Source organism: Oncorhynchus gorbuscha, linkage group LG16 (assembly GCF_021184085.1).
Source record: "Oncorhynchus gorbuscha isolate QuinsamMale2020 ecotype Even-year linkage group LG16, OgorEven_v1.0, whole genome shotgun sequence".
In the NCBI taxonomy this organism is placed as follows: Eukaryota; Metazoa; Chordata; class Actinopteri; order Salmoniformes; family Salmonidae; genus Oncorhynchus; species Oncorhynchus gorbuscha.
Genome location: NC_060188.1, coordinates 87,415,194 through 87,432,970, shown reverse-complemented (window position 1 = coordinate 87,432,970; position 17,777 = coordinate 87,415,194). Strand labels below are relative to the sequence as shown.

At 45.2% G+C, this 17,777-nt stretch overlaps 1 protein-coding gene across 1 annotated transcript in view; it reads right to left on the bottom strand.

Annotated features, from left to right (window-relative positions):
- Positions 1 to 16,979, bottom strand: part of LOC124000116 (trimeric intracellular cation channel type B-like) — a 35,011-nt gene extending 18,032 nt beyond the window's left edge. Inside the window, exon 1 of the mRNA XM_046306267.1 lies at positions 16,552 to 16,979. Coding sequence (XP_046162223.1) covers positions 16,552 to 16,675 — 124 coding nt within the window. The 5' untranslated portion in view covers positions 16,676 to 16,979. The remainder of the gene's footprint in view (positions 1 to 16,551) is intronic.
- Between the last annotated feature and the right edge of the window lie 798 nt (positions 16,980 to 17,777).

The following is a 17,777-nucleotide window of genomic DNA, read 5'->3' as shown; positions in this document are numbered from 1 at the left end:
AGGGCTGTTAAACATTCATGAACTGTTTGAGGAAGGTTCGTTCAGACTTCCAGGGCTGTTAAACATTCATGAACAGTTTGAGGAAGGTCCTTTCAGACTCCCAGGGCTGTTAAACATTCATGAACTGTTTGGAGGAAGGTCCGTTCAGACTTCCAGGGCTGTTAAACATTCATGAACAGTTTGAGGAAGGTCCTTTCAGACTCCCAGGGCTGTTAAACATTCATGAACAGTTTGAGGAAGGTCCTTTCAGACTTCCAGGGCTGTTAAACATTCATGAACAGTTTGAGGAAGGTCCGTTCAGACTCCCAGGGACAGTAGATATACAATTGAGAACAGGTCAGGCCCAGAGGCACGATATGTGCTCATCTCACCTACACACCATTTTCAATGGATATGAGATTCTGTTTAGAGCTCAAAAGTTGATTGTTGATTAGTGCTGGTATCTGCTCATGTCTGTACTGTCTCCCCATATGCAAAGGCTTTCAGGATTGTGACTATGGACACTGCCTCAAAGAAATAAATTCTAGATACTACTTGATCCTGGATCCTAGTTTAAGACTTCTGCTACAGACACTGGTAGCGGGGTCACTCAGGTCAGCCAAAAGGTCATAAAACCACAAACTGTGTGGCAAGCAAGCTAATAAACCCCACCTACTATGACTAACACATTTTACGGTCAATTAAAAATAAGGCTAAATATAGTATGCTCACATGGTGATGTTGTACTGGTCAAGAATAGGATCCAGTTCCTACTATCTCAAAGTGATTCAAAATAAAAGGAAAACAAGCAATACATCATGAGCCTAGGTATAGCTAGCTGGTGCACAGCATCAGGTTCCCAACAACTTAATCTGTACTTGACTACTTGATCTTGTATTTGACTAGTCCATCATGTGAGCATAGGAGGTACACGCCAGTTGATGCCCTTTTAAGAGCCATATACAGCACTATGAATCTGGCCCTTCCTAGTCTTCATTTTCCAGTTCCCAAGTAATCTACTTCCTGGTCTTGTGTACAAGGTTATCCCAACTCTAGCCAAGTCCTGTAGAGTCAGGCTGGTTAATCTGAAGGATCAAAGACTCCTGGAGAGGCAGGCGGGGAAACCTCCTGTCCTAAACACAAGCATAACCATGTAGCCATGTAGTTTACAGTTCTAACTATGTAGCCATGTAGTTTACAGTTCTAACCATGTAGCCATGTAGTTTACAGTTCTACCTATGAAGCCATGTAGTTTACAGTTCTAACTATGAAGCCATGTAGTTTACAGTTCTAACTATGAAGCTATGTAGTTTACAGTTCTAACTATGTATCCATGTAGTTTACAGTTCTAACTATGAAGCCATGTAGTTTACAGTTCTAACTCTGTAGCCATGTAGTTTACAGTTCTAACTCTGTAGCCATGTAGTTTAAAGTTCTAACTATGTAGCCATGTAGTTTACAGTTCTAACTATGAAGCCATGTAGTTTACAGTTCTAACAATGTAGCTATGTAGTTTACAGTTGTAACTATGAAGCCATGTATTTTACAGTTCTAACTATGAAGCCATGTAGTTTACAGTTGTAACAATGTAGCTATGTAGTGTACAGTTGTAACTATGAAGCCATGTAGTTTACAGTTCTAACTATGAAGCCATGTAGTTTACAGTTGTAACTATGAAGCCATGTAGTTTACAGTTGTAACTATGTAGCCATGTAGTTTACAGTTGTAACTATGTAGCCATGTAGTTTACAGTTGTAACTATGTAGCCATGTAGTTTACAGTTCTAACTATGTAGCCATGTAGTTTACAGTTCTAACTATGAAGCCATGTAGTTTACAGTTCTAACTATGTAGCCATGTAGTTTTCAGTTCTAACTATGTAGCCATGTAGTTTACAGTTGTAACTATGAAGCCATGTAGTTTACAGTTCTAACTGTGTAGCCATGTAGTTTACAGTTGTAACTATGCAGCCATGTAGTTTACAGTTCTAACTATGTAGCCATGTAGTTTACAGTTCTAACTCTGTAGCCATGTAGTTTACAGTTCTAACTATGTAGCTATGTAGTTTACAGTTCTAACTATGAAGCCATGTAGTTTACAGTTCTAACTATGTAGCCATGTAGTTTACAGTTCTAACTATGTAGCCATGTAGTTTACAGTTCTAACTATGTAGCCATGTAGTTTACAGTTCTAACTAGGTAGCCATGTAGTTTACAGTTCTATCTCCTGACCACAACTACTGTCGGGCCCTTTATAATACTGCAGACATCGCAGAGTAGATCTACACTTCATTCTTTATATTTGTTTCAATAACTCAACAGCAACAAGGTCAAGAATGTTGTGTTGTGTAAAATACATGTATCGTGATAGGTCTGGTTTCTGAGCTTTAACTATGATGAATCATTAGTTGTAAAAGAGACATGAGGGGTGGAGTCATAATGAAGCTTGGGAGGGGCTGAGTGCAGGGAAAACGATCACACGTGGCAGTACTGATAAGGGCAGGAACCGTTTAAGGCTCATATCATTCAGCTTCCTGCTTTGCAATAATGATGCAATGTGTTGCGATAACGAGGAGACTCCATCCAAAGTGGGGTATGTATACTACCACGGGATGAATAAACTTGGTTTAAAGCATTCATAGTGTCCGTTGAGTTTGTACTCTGAGAATTAGAACCTAACACCAGTAACGAACTGGTTTAGATGTTTTGTACTTAAAATGGAACATTAGAAATTAGAAAATTAGAACAGGATTAGAAACGGAAAGAGAGAGAGATGGAACACATGCAGATCTCCTGGGATAATGAGTGGTCTGGAGTTGGCAGAGTCAATGTCACCGCCAGGCCAAACTCCAACAAAACAGCCAGCATCAACATATCAAAGAGGAGAGAGGTTTAACAGGAGAAACTAACAGCAGTGGAACATTCACTATCACTGGGCATCTCACACACTCTTGTTTAATATCATCAAACATCACATGACTTGGCTACAACAATACAGATGAGTGATTACCCAGGTACACGGTTATAACACACACACACACACACACACACACACACACACACACACACACACACACACACACACACACACACACACACACACACACACACACACACACACACACACACACACACACACACACACACACACACACACACACACACACACACACACACACACACACACACACACACACACACACACACACACACAAAGGTTCTTCACAACTACAACTCGCAGGCGTCGCCGTACCAACAACCAGCATTTGCACAACCATTGAATAGCTGATTAAATCATATTTTGTGCATCACTGTTCACTACATATGGACAGCCAGCTTTGCACAGCAGTAGCCATCTGAACACACAGTTACGTCAGAACTGATAGCCTCCATGGTCGCCAGCATTTGGTACCTCAACACCACAACAACGTCACTGATCAAAATAACTGCAATCATGCAAATCCTCAATTGAAAGCAGGTTGTAGTCAATGACGGCAGGTTATTAACTGCCTTAATAACCTCTTAATAAGCTTAAGAAACAGTTACAGTGGGGCAAAAAAGTATTTAGTCAGCCACCAATTGTACAAGTTCTCCCATTTAAAAAGATGAGAGAGGCCTGTAATTTTCATCATAGGTACACTTCAACTATGACAGGCAAAATGAGAAAAAGAAATCCAGAAAATCACATTGTAGGATTTTTTATGAATTTACTTGCAAATTATGGTAGAAAATAATTCGGTCACCTACAAACAAGCAAGATTTCTGGCTCTCACAGACCAGTAACTTCTTCTTTAAGAGGCTCCTCTGTCCTCCACTCGTTACCTGTATTAATGGCACCTGTTTGAATTTGTTATCAGTATAAAAGACACCTGTCCACAACTTCAAACAGTCACACTCCAAACTCCACTATGGCCAAGACCAACGAGCTGTCAAAGGACACCAGAAACAAAATTGTAGACCTGCACCAGGCTGGGAAGACTGAATTTGCAATAGGTAAGCAGCTTGGTTTGAAGAAATCAACTGTGGGAGCAATTATTAGGAAATGGAAGACATACAAGACCATTGATAATCTCCCTTGATCTGGGGTTCCACGCAAGATCTCATCCCGTGGGGTCAAAATGATCACAAGAACGGTGAGCAAAAATCCCAGGACCACACGGGGGGACCTAGTGAATGACCTGCAGAGAGCTGGGACCAAAGTAACAAAGCCTACCATAAGTAACACATTTCGCCGCCAGGGATTCCAATCCTGCAGTGCCAGACGTGTCCCCCTGCTTAAGCCAGTACATGTCCAGGCCCGTCTGAAGTTTGCTAGAGAGCATTTGGATGATCCAGAAGAAGATTGGGAGAATGTCATATGGTCAGATGAAACCAAAATATAACTTTTTGGTAAAAACTCAACTCGTCGTGTTTGGAGGACAAAGAATGCTGAGTTGCATCCGAAGAACACCATACCTACTGTGAAGCATGGGGGTGGAAACATCATGCTTTGGGGATGTTTTTCTGTAAAGGGACCAGGACGACTGATCCGTGTAAAGGAAAGAATGAATGGGGCAAAGTATCGTGAGATTTTGATTGAAACCCTCCTTCCATCAGCAAGGGCATTGAAGATGAAACGTGGCTGGGTCTTTCAGCATGACAATGATCCCAAACACACCGCCCGGGCAATGAAGGAGTGGCTTCGTAAGAACCATTTCAAGGTCCTGGAGTGGTCTCCAGATCTCAACCCCATAGAAAATCTTTGGAGGGAGTTGAAAGTCCATGTTGCCCAGCAACAGCCCCAACACATCACTGCTCTAGAGGAGATCTGCATGGAGGAATGGGCCAAAATACCAGCAACAGTGTGTGAAAACCTTGTCTTACAGAAAACCTTGACTTACAGAAAACGTTTGACTTCTGTCATTGCCAACAAAGGGTATATAACAAAGTATTGAGATAAACTTTTGTTATTGACCAAATACTTATTTTCCACCATAATTTGCAAATAAATTCATAAAAAATCCTACAATTGTCACGCCTTGGTCATTGTATTTTGTGTTTTTGTTATATGTTTGGGTAGGCCAGGGTGTGACATGGGTTTATATAATATATAATAATATAATAAATATAATAATATATGCCGTTTAGCAGATGCTTTTATCCATTGGGGTTTGTAGTATTTGGGATCGCGGCTAATTAGGGGTGTTGTATAGGCTTGGCTGCCTGAGGCGATTCTCAATCAGAGTCAGGTGATCCTCGTTGTCTCTGATTGGGAACCGTATTTAGGGAGCCATAGTTTCGTTTGTATTTCGTGGGTGTTTGTTCCTGTCTTTGTGTAGTATTCACCAGATAGGCTGTAATAAGTTTCACGTTCCATTTGTTGTTTTCGTCTTTATAAGTTATTTCATGTACCGCGATTAATTTCATTAAAGTCATGAGTAACCAACACGCTGCATTTCGGTCCGACTCTCTTTCTTCAACAGACGAACGCCGTTACAGAATCACCCACCACTCACGGACCGAGCAGTGTGTAAACTGGCAGGAGCTAAAGGAGGACGTTATGGACGGTAGAGGCATGGATTATACGATGTGGGAAGAAATCGACAGGTCGACCCAGAGAGAGTGCAGGCGCCCGCCTGGGATTCGCTTCAGCAGTGCGAAGAGGGCTACAGGCGATTGGAGTCAAAAAGGAAAACACGGCGACGCAGAGCGAAAACCGAAAGTAACCCCCAATTATTTATTGGGGGAGGGGCGCAGAGAGAGAGTGGCTGAGTCAGGGTTCAGACCTGAGCCAACTCTCCCTGTTAATCGTGAAGAGCAGTTGCAGTGGGAGAGGCTGCACCACTTGGAGAATTGGACATGGGAGGAGGAATTAGACGGTAAAGGACCCTGGGCTCAGCCTGGAGAATATCGCCGTCCCAAGGAAGAAATAGAAGCGGCTAAAGCGGAGAGGCGCTGGTATGAGGAGGCAGAACGGCGACGCGGTTGGAAGCCTGAAAAGCAGCCCCAAAAAATTATTGGGGAGGGGGGATAGAAGGGAGTATGGTTATGCCAGGTAGGAGACCTGCGCAAACTCCCTGTGCTCACCGTTGGGCTAGAGAGACCGGGCAGGCACCGTGTTATGCTATGGAGCGCACGGTGTTTCCAGTGCGGGTGCAGAGCCAGGTGCGGCACATACCAGCCCTTCCTATTGGCCGGGCTAGAGTGGGCATCGAGCCAGGTAAGCTTGGGCAGGCTCGGTGCTCAAGGGCTCCAGTGCGCCTGCACGGTCCGGTCTATCCAGAGCCACCTCCACACACCAGTCCTCCGGTAGCAGCTCCCCGCACCAGGCTTCCTGTGCGTGTCCTCGATCCAGTACCACCAGTTCCAGCACCACGCACCAGGCCTTCTGTGCGCCTCGCCTGTTCAGCGCAGCCAGCGCTTTTCTCCTCTCCTGCGCTGTCGGAGTCTCCCGCCTGTTTAGCGCAGCCAGAGCCTTTCTCCTCTCCTGCGCTGCCGGAGTCTCCCGTCTGCCCAGCGCCGCCAGTGCTCCCAGTCTGCCCAGCGCCGCCAGTGCTCCCAGTCTGCCCAGCGCCGCCAGTCTGCCCAGCGCCGCCAGTGCTCCCAGTCTGCCCAGCGCCGCCAGTGCTCCCAGTCTGCCCAGCGCCGCCAGTGCTCCCAGTCTGCCTAGCGCCGCCAGTCAGCCCAGCGCCGCCAGACAAACAGTCTCTTCCAGATCTGCCAGACAACCAGTCTCTTCCAGATCTGCTTGTCAACCTGAATCTTCCAGTTCCGCCAGCCAGCCAGGATTTACCGGAGCCTACTACCTGCCTGAGCTTCATCTCAGTACTGGGCTTCCTCTCAGTACTGGGCTTCCTCTCAGTACTGGGCTTCCCCTCAGTCCCGGGCTTCCCCTCAGTCCCGGGCTACCCCTCAGTCCCGGGCTGCTTCTGTCCCGAGCTGGCCCTCTGTCCCGAGCTGCCCCTCTGTCCCGAGCTGCCCCTCAGTCCCGAGATGCCCCTCAGTCACGAGCTGCTCCTCAGTAATGTGGGGATCTGGGTGAGGACTATTAGGCCATGGTTGGCGGAGAGGGTGGATTATCCCAGAACGCAAAGGGGAGGAACAAGGACATTTATGGAGTGGGGTCCACATCCCAAGCCAGAACCGCCACCATGGACAGACGCCCACCCGGACCCTCCCTATGCTCTTGAGGTGCGTCCGGGAGTCCGCACCTTAGGGGGGGGGGGTTCTGTCACGCCTTGGTCATTGTATTTTGTGTTTTTGTTATATGTTTGGGTAGGCCAGGGTGTGACATGGGTTTATATGTTGTTTTCGTATTGGGGTTTGTAGTATTTGGGATCGCGGCTAATTAGGGGTGTTGTATAGGCTTGGCTGCCTGAGGCGATTCTCAATCAGAGTCAGGTGATCCTCTTTGTCTCTGATTGGGACCCGTATTTAGGGAGCCATAGTTTCGCTTTGTATTTCGTGGGTGTTTGTTCCTGTCTTTGTGTAGTATTCACCAGATAGGCTGTAATAAGTTTCACGTTCCGTTTGTTGTTTTCGTCTTTATAAGTTATTTCATGTACCGCGATTCATTTCATTAAAGTCATGAGTAACCAACACGCTGCATTTCGGTCCGACTCTCTTTCTTCAACAGACGAACGCCGTTACAACAATGTGATTTTCTGGATTTTTTTTCTCATTTTGTCTGTCATAGTTGAAGTGTACCTATGATGAAAATTACAGGCCTCTCTCATCTTTTTAAGTGGGAGAACTTGCACAATTGGTAACTGACTAAATACTTTTTTGCCCCACTGTATATAATAGTGGTAGCAGGATTAGAAGAGGAGAAAAGCCATGGCTCCGTCTCCATAACACAGACGCAACAAAGCTTATATATAGCCTGATCCCAGATCTGTTTGTGCTCTCTTGCCAACTCCTCATACAAACAGTTGTCAAGTCCACACCAACAGATCTGGGACCGGGCTAGGTAAAATAAAGGTTATAAAAAAATAAGCATGGAGCGGTATCCATACATGCATCAGATCCGGGACAAAGCCTTCTGGGAAAAAGACTTGTCGACAGTGGATCCCTGAAGCTGGATTTACTCAGAGAAATACAATATATACAGAGTGTATGGCTTAGTCTTAACTATAGCAGTAGTACTGTAGTAGAAGTACTGTTGTAGTAGTACTGTTGTAGTTCTGTAGTAGTAGTAGTTCTGTAACACTGTAGTAGTACAGTAGTAGTACTACTGTAGCAGTGCTGTAGCAGTAGTAGTGTAGCAGTAGTACTGTTGTAGTAGTACTGTATCAGTAGTACTGTAGCAGTAGTACTAGTAGTACTGTAGTAGTACAGTAGCAGGTGGATGGGATGGTTACAATAATGACTGGTGAAATAGTAACATACCTGTCTACTGGGACACATAACCTGCAACATCAGCAAAGGCACAACATTAATGACTATGTACATTATTTAGTACCGAGCTACGCAAGTAAGTAAAAACAATTAATTTAATGCTTTTTTACTCTTTAAATGCTACTGTAGCTGTTATTAAAATATGTATAGATAACTAATGACATTTTCTTGGGATCTTATCAACAACTTTGAAACTGATATTTACAGACTATCATTTACAGCAACCCACTAGTCCCTAGAGGGTTGAGAAAGCAGAACTAAACAAGAGGTTTTGCCAACCAACGCTTTTAGTTCCACTGCATACAGCTTGAGTACATTTGTAAGTAGTGAAGCTTGTGCTTTGTCTACTATCCTGGTCCCACATCAGGTTGTGCTGTCTTTCCAAAGTTCCCAACAGCTTGCAAGAGGCATAAGCAGATCTGGGACCAGGCTAATTTGGAAAAACTGCAAAAGCAGACCTGGGACCAGGCTAATTGTCTATGCCTTGGTACAGAGAAGCCATTAAGAATGGGTGAATGCTATGCTGCCAGCTAGGGACCATTATTCATTGAGTGGGTTGTTGCTACTCTGCATGTAGAAGAGGTTGCTTGTCAATACAGGAAATCCCTGACGAATGAGTAAACAAGCTTTTCTTCAAGTAAAGGGAACTGTGAGTCCAAGAGATGTTTGTGTTTCAATAGTCCCATGAAGAGCCTCAAATATTTCATCTACACTATGTCATGGGAAACTACTGAATGTTCCTTTTTGTGAATTACAGTATTTGCCCAGTGGATATTGTGAGGGAAAATGAAGTATTTATCTGCTTTGTTTACTATATCTGCATGAATATTGACTCTCTAATTCAGAGGGTTTGTGTTAAATGCAGAAGACACATTTCAGTTGAATGCATTCAGTTGTACAACTGACTAGGTATCCCCTTTCCCTCTTACAATAGTAAGAGATTTTCATAACTACCAATGCTGTCCTTCTGTGGTTCCCCTGCAGCTGGTGTTCTACTGGTCCCTGCCTACCGGTCCCTGTCTACTGGTCCCTGTCTACCGGTCCCTGTCTCCCGGGCTCTGCCTACCGGTCCCTGCCTACCGGTCCCTGCCTACCGGTCTCTGTCTACCGGTCTCTGTCTACCGGGCTCTGCCTACCGGTCCCTGTCTACCGGTCCCTGCCTACCGGTCCCTGTCTACCGGTCCCTGCCTACCGGTCCCTGTCTACTGGTCCCTGTCTACTGGTCCCTGCCTACCGGTCCCTGTCTACCGGTCCCTGCCTACCGGTCCCTGTCTACTGGTCCCTGTCTACCGGTCCCTGTCTACTGGTCCCTGCCTACCGGTCTCTGTCTCCCGGGCTCTGCCTACTGGTCTCTGTCTACCGGGCTCTGCCTACCGGTCCCTGCCTACCGGTCCCTGCCTACCGGTCTCTGTCTACCGGGCTCTGCCTACCGGTCCCTGTCTACCGGTCCCTGCCTACCGGTCCCTGCCTACCGGTCTCTGTCTACCGGGCTCTGCCTACCGGTCCCTGTCTACCGGTCCCTGCCTACCGGTCTCTGTCTACCGGTCCCTGTCTACCGGTCCCTGACTACTGGTCCCTGCCTACCGGTCCCTGCCTACCGGTCCCTGTCTACCGATCCCTGTCTACTGGTCCCTGTCTACTGGTCCCTGTCTACTGGTCCCTGCCTACTGGTCTCTGTCTACTGGTCTCTGCCTACCGGTCCCTGTCTACTGGTCTCTGTCTACTGGTCCCTGTCTACTGGTCCCTGTCTACTGGTCCCTGTCTACTGGTCTCTGTCTACTGGTCCCTGTCTACTGGTCCCTGTCTACTGGTCTCTGTCTACTGGTCTCTGTCTACTGGTCCCTGTCTACTGGTCTCTGTCTACTGGTCTCTGTCTACCGGTCCCTGCCTACCGGTTCCTACCTACCGGTCTCTGTCTACCGGGCTCTGCCTACCGGTCCCTGTCTACCGGTCCCTGCCTACCGGTCTCTGTCTACCGGTCCCTGTCTACCGGTCCCTGCCTACTGGTCCCTGCCTACCGGTCCCTGCCTACCGGTCCCTGTCTACCGGTCCCTGTCTACTGGTCCCTGTCTACTGGTCCCTGTCTACTGGTCCCTGCCTACTGGTCTCTGTCTACTGGTCTCTGCCTACCGGTCCCTGTCTACTGGTCTCTGTCTACTGGTCCCTGTCTACTGGTCTCTGTCTACTGGTCTCTGTCTACTGGTCCCTGTCTACTGGTCTCTGTCTACTGGTCTCTGTCTACTGGTCCCTGTCTACTGGTCTCTGTCTACTGGTCCCTGTCTACTGGTCTCTGTCTACTGGTCTCTGTCTACTGGTCCCTGTCTACTGGTCTCTGTCTACTGGTCTCTGTCTACTGGTCTCTGTCTACTGGTCCCTGTCTACTGGTCCCTGTCTACTGGTCTCTGTCTACTGGTCTCTGTCTACTGGTCTCTGTCTACTGGTCTCATGGTGTGACTCCAACTAGAGATAACTTGAGGAATAGAACAGATCTGTAATTGTTTCTAATCATCTTTGCTCCTGAGAAACTTGGTGTGTGGCCAAAGACAAAAAAGCCTTTGAGAGTGACCGCAGCTGTTCTTTTTTATCTTTCAAGGGCATAACTGTGTTGAGATATGAAGAGAACAGAGGCTGGCTTGAGAAAAGGGAGTAATGGAACTGGCGTTATCACTTGTTTTAGCGCTATGATTTCACACACCTGATAGTTTATGATGCCCTGATCTACCGGGAGGGGTAGAACCAGCCATGATTAAGCATGTTTAGGTCTACTATATAAGACTTCTGCATTTTCGGTGTTGTTGAGCTCTCGGTCCTACACTCGAGAGTGGCCGACCAGCTTCATTGTTGCATTTTTTTTTTTTATTAATAAAAATTATTGTTTGAAAAATGACAGTCTCTCTCACTTGTTAGAATTTCCACAACAATATACAGTACTGAGAGAGAGAGGCAGTGTTTACACTGTGAAGGTTTGGTGAGCACTTTAATTCTGCATTCTGACATGTACTGTAGGTAAATTGTTATGAATGACACAATGAATGCTTGCTGGAATCCAATCTCCCACTGGGAACTCACTTAGACACAGAGTCCCAAACACCAGCAGAGTGAGACACATAGTCCCAAACACCAGCAGAGTGAGAAACAGAATCCCAAACACCAACAGAGTGAGAAACAGAATCCCAAACACCAGCAGAGTGAGACACAGAATCCCAAACACCAGCAGAGTGAGAAACAGAATCCCAAACACCAACAGAGTGAGAAACAGAATCCCAAACACCAACAGAGTGAGAAACAGAATCCCAAACACCAACAGAGTGAGAAACAGAATCCCAAACACCAACAGAGTGAGAAACAGAATCCCAAACACCAGCAGAGTGAGACACAGAATCCCAAACACCAGCAGAGTGAGAAACAGAATCCCAAACACCAACAGAGTGAGAAACAGAATCCCAAACACCAGCAGAGTGAGACACAGAATCCCAAACACCAGCAGAGTGAGACACAGAATCCCAAACACCAGCAGTGAGACACAGAATCGCAAACACCAGCAGTGAGACACAGAATCCCAAACACCAGCAGAGTGAGACACAGAATCCCAAACACCAGCAGAGTGAGACACAGAATCCCAAACACCAGCAGAGTGAGAAACAGAATCCCAAACACCAACAGAGTGAGAAATAGAATCCCAAACACCAGCAGAGTGAGACACAGAATCCCAAACACCAGCAGAGTGAGACACAGAATCCCAAACACCAGCAGAGTGAGACACAGAATCCCAAACACCAGCAGAGTGAGACACAGAATCCCAAACACCAGCAGAGTGAGACACAGAATCCCAAACACCAGCAGAGTGAGACACAGAATCCCAAACACCAGCAGAGTGAGAAACAGAATCCCAAACACCAGCAGAGTGAGACACAGAATACCAAACACCAGCAGGGTGAGACACAGAATCCCAAACACCAGCAGAGTGAGACACAGAATCCCAAACACCAGCAGAGTGAGAAACAGAATCCCAAACACCAGCAGAGTGAGACACAGAATCCCAAACACCAGCAGAGTGAGAAACAGAATCCCAAACACCAACAGAGTGAGACACAGAATCCCAAACACCAGCAGAGTGAGACACAGAATCCCAAACACCAGCAGAGTGAGACACAGAGTCCCAAACACCAGCAGAGTGAGACACAGAATCCCAAACACCAGCAGAGTGAGACACAGAATCCCAAACACCAGCAGAGTGAGACACAGAATCCCAAACACCAGCAGAGTGAGACACAGAATCCCAAACACCAGCAGAGTGAGGCACAGAATCCCAAACACCAGCAGAGTGAGACACAGAGTCCCAAACACCAGCAGAGTGAGACACAGAGTCCCAAACACCAGCAGAGTGAGACACACTGTAGAAACAGCTTGTTTAGTTGACAGTATAGAAGGCACTGCACACCAGAGGAGGCTGGTGGGAGGAGGTATAGGACAATAGGCTCATTGTAATGGCTATAATAGAAAGAAATGGAATTGAATCCAACATTTTGTTTACATGTGTTATGTACCATTCCATTATTCCATTCCAGTCATTACAATGAGCCTATCCTCCTATAGCACCTCCCACCAGCCTCCTCTGATGTACACTATCTCTAAGCAGACTGTGTAGGTCACACCATGACCAGCAGGACTCAAGATACCTTGTGGTAATCAGCTTGATTTGCATTCAGAGGACATTTTGCAAGTCAAATCTTACCTGTGGGTAAAATGGAGAAAATATCTGATGCAATGACAAACTGAACACAGCTCTGAGCTCTACTTGCACTTCAGGTGTTATCCTTGGGACTTATAACCTGTTCCCATATCTGTTTTTTGCTGTCTTGTCACATTCAATAACACCGACCACATAGGAGTTGGCTATACAGCACAAACAGATCTGGAACCAGGCTAGAAGAGATGACCCCAGTCTGTGATCATTTCAAATGCTCTCCAACCAGAAGGGACCGAATGTAGTGTAACCTGTCTCACTGTCTTTCTGTAGTTCCGGTCTACAGAGTACATTCATTACGTTGCAAACAGCACCTTGTTTCTATAGAGGCCTGTTCATAAAACACTTTTATGTGTCTTTAGATGTCATCCTGAGGAAACAGTCGTATATCACATAGTCCATTAGAGTTTGGGAGAGACTGGGGAGAGTCTCTCTCTTTCTCTCTCTCTCTCTGCTCTCTCTCTCTCTCTGCTCTCTCTGCTCTGAGCATCCTGCTAGAGGATGGAACACATATTATTAGGTCACAGATTGTTCACAGTACAATGTCCTATAACTAATGTTCTGTTTTCCATGTTAGACCTCACTCAGTGTAGTTTGGACAGTGCTTGAGATAAGTCTTCTTTATAAAGACAAGTAAAAGTGTCCATGTGAAAAATAATTAGAATCTTACTATTTATAAGTCTGTAATAAACAGTAAAGAGCAAACTAATGTTCAGTAGCACTTTTCGTTGAGCCTCTAGTCTAGAATGTGCCAGCTACTATAAGGAAAAATTTAAAATCCAAGTGTTTTGTGGGAATCATGACTATATCCAGCACTGTCTAAAAATAGAGAACAGCTCCGGTGTTCTAATAAGCTCAGGTGTTCTAATAAGCACCGGTGTTCTAATAAGCTCAGGTGTTCTAATAAGCTCAGGTGTTCTAATAAGCTCAGGTGTTCTAATAAGCTCCGGTGTTCTAATAAGCACCGGTGTTCTAATAAACTCAGGTGTTCTAATAAGCACCGGTGTTCTAATAAGCTCAGGTGTTCTAATAAGCTCAGGTGTTCTAATAAGCTCAGGTGTTCTAATAAGCTCAGGTGTTCTAATAAGCTCCGGTGTTCTAATAAGCACCGGTGTTCTAATAAGCTCCGGTGTTCTAATAAACACTGGTGTTCGAATAAGCTCCGGTGTTCTAATAAGCTCCGGTGTTCTAATAAGCTCCGGTGTTCTAATAAACACTGGTGTTCTAATAAGCTCCAGTGTTCTAATAAGCACCGGTGTTCTAATAAGCACCGGTGTTCTAATAAGCACCGGTGTTCTAATAAGCTCTGGTGTTCTAATAAGCACCGGTGTTCTAATAAGCACCGGTGTTCTAATAAGCACCGGTGTTCTAATAAGCTCTGGTGTTCTAATAAGCACCGGTGTTCTAATAAGCACCGGTGTTCTAATAAGCTCCGGTGTTCTAATAAGCTCCGGTGTTCTAATAAACACTGGTGTTCTAATAAGCTCCAGTGTTCTAATAAGCACCGGTGTTCTAATAATCACCGGTGTTCTAATAAGCACCGGTGTTCTAATAAGCTCTGGTGTTCTAATGTATTAAGTTCTACAATCTCTCTCTGATATGGCTCTAGACTCCATTATTATCGTTTGGCTTGATGTGTTGTAGAATCCATGAAAATGAAGGCCACAAACATAGCGTGTTACACACACATAAAAGACAAGTTAAATAAAGGTGGAATAAAAAATAAAAATAAATAAAAAACAAACACACACACCCAGAGGAGGGGTAACATGAGGACCCTCGGTGTGTGTTGGATGACAGTGTGATATTTTGGGATGGTTTGACAGCCAAGGGAAACTGCACCAGGCCAACCCTTCCATTACTCAATCCCTCAATCACTCCCAGAGAGCCTGTGGGAGACAGAGCCTATATCCCCAGTGCTACCCTATTCCTTATATAGTACACTACCTTTGACCCATAGGGCTCTAGTCAACATAGTGCACTACTGTATATAGGGAATAAGGTGCCATTTAAGACACAACCATAGCCTATATGAGTACAGGCTGAGGTATTGACACTAGGCCAGAGGGAATGAGATGCCACACAAGTAAGTGAAGCAACACTTCTCTAAAATAGACTGCTGTTACACTGTGGTCGGCAGGGACACAAAATGGGAGGTTTGATCCAGACCTGAGCCCAAACACTATTTCAAATCATCTCAAATACTTTATCTGGGCTTGATTGAACTTGCCTACTGCAATGGAACCAATAGAAAATTGCAAAAGTGCAAACCTGGCCTATCTGACACTCCAATGAGAGTAAATACTAAAAGTGTTTGAATGATTTCAAATAGTACTTGAACCCATGTGTGGTTTGTTTGGAGAAAAGGTCCATGTTGAGGCAGTAAAAGTCCACCTGTCTTCAGACTGAGCCACGACCAGAGTTACATATAAACATAACAGATAGTGTCAGGCAACTCAAGGTACAGTAGCCCTGTTCCTACTACAATTACACATGCTGTGTTATAATCCACTTTTGTTATCATTTATTTGGGCCATGTGTTTCCTCAGTGAGTCTTGGAGGCAACCTTGATGCCAGAAAATAACCAGAAAGGAGAACTATTCCATTATTGATGGGCCTCGCCTCCCATCCCTGGCAATGAGTATCAAAAGCAATATAATATGTCTGCAAAGCTTCGGCAGTACAGTCTGCATCTAAGATGAGTATGATGAGTCTAACCACCCTGATACAGCACAGGGTGGTGTGTGTGTGTGTGTGTGTGTGTGTGTGTGTGTGTGTGTGTGTGTGTGTGTGTGTGTGTGTGTGTGTGTGTGTGTGTGTGTGTGTGTGTGTGTGTGTGTGTGTGTGTGTGTGTGTGTGTGTGTGTGTGTGTGTGTGTGTGTGTGTGTAAAGATCACTGGGACAGCACATGTATTTTGTTTACAAATATGTACTTCAAAAGTTATATTTAAATACATCAAGAATGCAAAAGTGGTGTGACTTGTGTGGTGTGACTTGTGATTCATTTTAACTGGGCAAATAGGTCAACCATAAGCGGACTAAAGCATAAATGTTACTCTTAAAAACGAGGGATCTCAAAATATCCGTGCAGCAATAATCCATTGCATAATTTTAGTATGTCATCCAGTTGTGGGGATTTAGAAAATGAAAACATGATAGTAAACGATCTCAATATCAACGTGGCCAAATAGGGAGAATTGTGTGGAACCTTCTCTCAAGTTTCATTTTCTTTCAAACACGCTAATTTAGCGGCGAGAGGCTGAAGTCTGTCTCTGGGGTGAGCAAAAAGTGTAGCCTGGTCTAACATTCAACAAATTGCCATTAAAATATGATAAGTAAAGAACCAATCCATTCAATAGGCTGGTATATTAGGCTACATTAAAAAAGTTTGAACAATTGTAATGAGCTGGACCTGTCCAACACAACCCGTTGTTGAATGTCCTTTGCTTACCTGGCTGTTCTCGTAGAGCCATCACTGACACAGTATAGTGCGCCGTGTCAAAGTATGGAAACATGGACAGACCAGCCAGTCCATGGGACAGTTCGTCCAAATTCAAAACCCTAAACAAATCCATATTTCTGTTACTGTGGAACCCTTCACTTGGAGTGTTCCCTATATCTAATCCTCGATGTGTCAATACGCGGCAGACGTCCAACTTCAAGCATCAAAGCAGTCAGTTTGGTTTCTCCCGGGTCTGTCCCAGTCTGTTTTGTCTTCCGACCAAAACAGCTGGATCTGACGAGAGCGGGAAAAAAAGCAGCCAACAGCTGGTTAGCGGACTTCTGGGATCTCCGCTGGTCGCTCAGCAACGGCTCCCTATGGTCACGGGATTGGAAATACAAGGACGCGGAATTCCTGCTACTTGGGTCCGCCATTGCTATGATGTGGCAGTTGGAGCAAGCCGAGCTCTCTGATTGGGAAATAGTGGGAGGATTAGCCAATCAGAGGTGTGTGTGTGTAGAGTAGTAATGCTACAGGTATAAGGACCATTTACAGTCAGAGGACAGGTTCTCGCGCGTGGACACACACGCATAGGCAGAGAGTTCATGCTTTAGATATACTTAGATCATGGTAATTACCTGAGCAGAAGGGTACAGTTATGCACATGTTATTATCGTTGCGACCGTTTACATGGTAATTACATAGGCAGACCTACTGCTGTATATACAGGTGGAAGGTGTTAATTTGATCACTCTTTTGTTGCTGAGAATCTTCCTGCAGATGAGCTTCGTGATTTACATAAATTCACACAAAAAAAGCCACACTAACACACGGTTATATTAAGAGTATTGCACTTTTAATGCAATTTGTGTAGGCTACCTACTGTAGGCTACTTGCCAAAAATAAAGAGGGGATGCATGTTTTTATGAGGAGGCTTAGTTTGATGGACAAGAACATACTTTGATCCAGTTTGGGGCTCAACGGACACAACGAACCTACATAATTTTGCCGCCAGAGGGCAGCATTGCATAATTATGCTTTCTCTGTTCGTCAGCAATTGGAAATGTATGTGGAAAGCTCCTGCCCAGTACCCAGTGATCTGTAATGCGCAGTAAAGGCCAGTCGATGGAGACAACTGATCAGATACTTGGCGACATTGGTGTTGACTTTATTTGACCAGAAACCTGATAAGTAGGCAGGTTAATGTGATTTTCAATGTTTTCTTGGACAAACAT